This window comes from Calidris pugnax, unplaced genomic scaffold (genome assembly GCF_001431845.1).
Source record: "Calidris pugnax isolate Ruff unplaced genomic scaffold, ASM143184v1 scaffold89, whole genome shotgun sequence".
Classification (NCBI taxonomy): domain Eukaryota; kingdom Metazoa; phylum Chordata; class Aves; order Charadriiformes; family Scolopacidae; genus Calidris; species Calidris pugnax.
Window position 1 is genome coordinate 3370380 of NW_015090865.1, and position 1792 is coordinate 3372171.

Sequence of the window (1792 nt, forward strand, 5' to 3'; positions counted from 1 at the left end):
CTCCCCGCGTTTAACTTGGATGACATTTTGATTTCATCATTAGCAATCCGGCGCCAGGTTGACGCAGCAGCAGCAGCGGCGGCGGCGGCGGGAGGAGGAGGAGGAGGAGGAGGAAGAGGAGGCGGCGGCGGCGGCGGCGGCGACCCCGGCTTCTCCGCCTGCCCGCAACAGCCCCCCGGTGCTGCGCGGTTCCCCTCGGCCCCCCGCCCTGCCTCCCCCCCATGCGAGGGGGCCTCTACCGGCCCCGCCGCCGCGCTCCCACGCCGCCCCGTCGCGTCTCTCCCCCGCCCCGCCCGGAACCGCCACCTGCGCGACGGGCGCGGGCTGCGGGACCAGCGGCGGGCAGGAGCACCGGAGGATGCCGGAGACCGGGCAGGAGCCTCCCAGCGCCCCTCCGCCTCCCCCCAAGGAGTCCTTCTACATCAAGAACCTACTCAACGGCGACCCCCCCAAGCCGCCCCCAAAGCAACCGCGGGCGCTGTTCGCCCCTTCGGGCAAGGCGGCGGTGGACGGCGCCGGTTTCGCCCTCTCGCAGGTGGGAGACCTCGCCTTCCCCCGCTTCGAGATCCCGGCGCCGCGTTTCGCCCTGAGCGCCCACTGCCTGGAGCGCGCCCAGACCTGGTGGTACCCCTATGCCCTGACGCCGGCCGGAGCCCACCTGCCCCGCACGGAAGGTACCGCTCCCCCCCATCCCTCCTTCTCTCCTTCCATCCCTCCATCCACCCCTCCATCCCTCCATCCATCCCTCCTCCATCCATCCCTCCATCCATCCATCCCTCCATCCATCCCTCCACCCCTCCATCCCTCCATCCATCCATCCCTCCATCCATCCATCCCTCCACCCCTCCATCCCTCCATCCACCCATCCCTCCATCCATCCATCCCTCCATCCCTCCATCCATCCATCCATCCATCCCTCCATCCATCCCTCCATCCCTCCATCCCTCACCGACGGGGACCGGGGCGCCCGCGGGGACCGACCGCTTGGTCCCGCCGCCCCCCGACGTGTGGCGGGGGCCGGGGCGGTGAAGGTGTCTCTTTGTGTCCCTTATCCCCCCACCGCTTCCCCCCCTTCCAGCCGCCGAGAAATCCCTGCTGAGGGACTCATCCCCCGCTTCGGGCACCGACCGGGACTCCCCGGAGCCGCTGCTGAAGGCGGAGGGGGAGCAGAAGGAGCTGGACTCCAAGAGCCCCGACGAGATCGTCTTGGAGGAGAGCGATTCGGAAGAAGGGAAGAAAGAAGGAGGTTCGGAGGACTGGAAGAAGAGGGAGGAAAGCCCGGAGAAGAAACCCTGCCGCAAGAAGAAGACCCGCACGGTGTTCAGCCGCAGCCAGGTCTACCAGCTGGAGTCCACCTTCGACATGAAGCGCTACCTGAGCAGCTCGGAGCGGGCCGGCCTGGCCGCCTCCCTCCACCTCACAGAGACCCAGGTGAAGATTTGGTTCCAAAACCGTCGCAACAAGTGGAAGAGGCAATTGGCGGCCGAGTTGGAAGCGGCCAACCTCAGCCACGCCGCCGCGCAGCGCATCGTCCGCGTCCCCATCCTCTACCACGAGAACTCGGGCGCGGAAGGGGGCGCGGGGGGCGGCGGAGCCCCCGGTACCCAACCCCTCCTCACCTTCCCTCATCCCGTCTATTATTCCCACCCCGTGGTCACCTCCGTACCGCTCCTGCGGCCCGTCTGAGCCCGCCCGCCGCTGCGCGGAGGGGCGCGGAGAGGCGCGCAAGTCACCGGCCGGCCTGTAAGTACCTCCAGCCGCCAGCGCGGTTCCAGCCGGCGGAGCGGGGAGA

General features: G+C 69.3%; 1 protein-coding gene across 1 annotated transcript; it reads left to right on the forward strand.

Annotated features, from left to right (window-relative positions):
* Positions 1-358: 358 nt before the first annotated feature.
* On the forward strand, positions 359-1686 carry HMX3 (H6 family homeobox 3). Its single transcript, XM_014945247.1, has 2 exons — positions 359-674; positions 1079-1686. Exons 1-2 carry the CDS (start codon positions 359-361, stop codon positions 1684-1686), a joined length of 924 nt encoding a protein of 307 aa, XP_014800733.1.
* Positions 1687-1792: the final 106 nt, after the last annotated feature.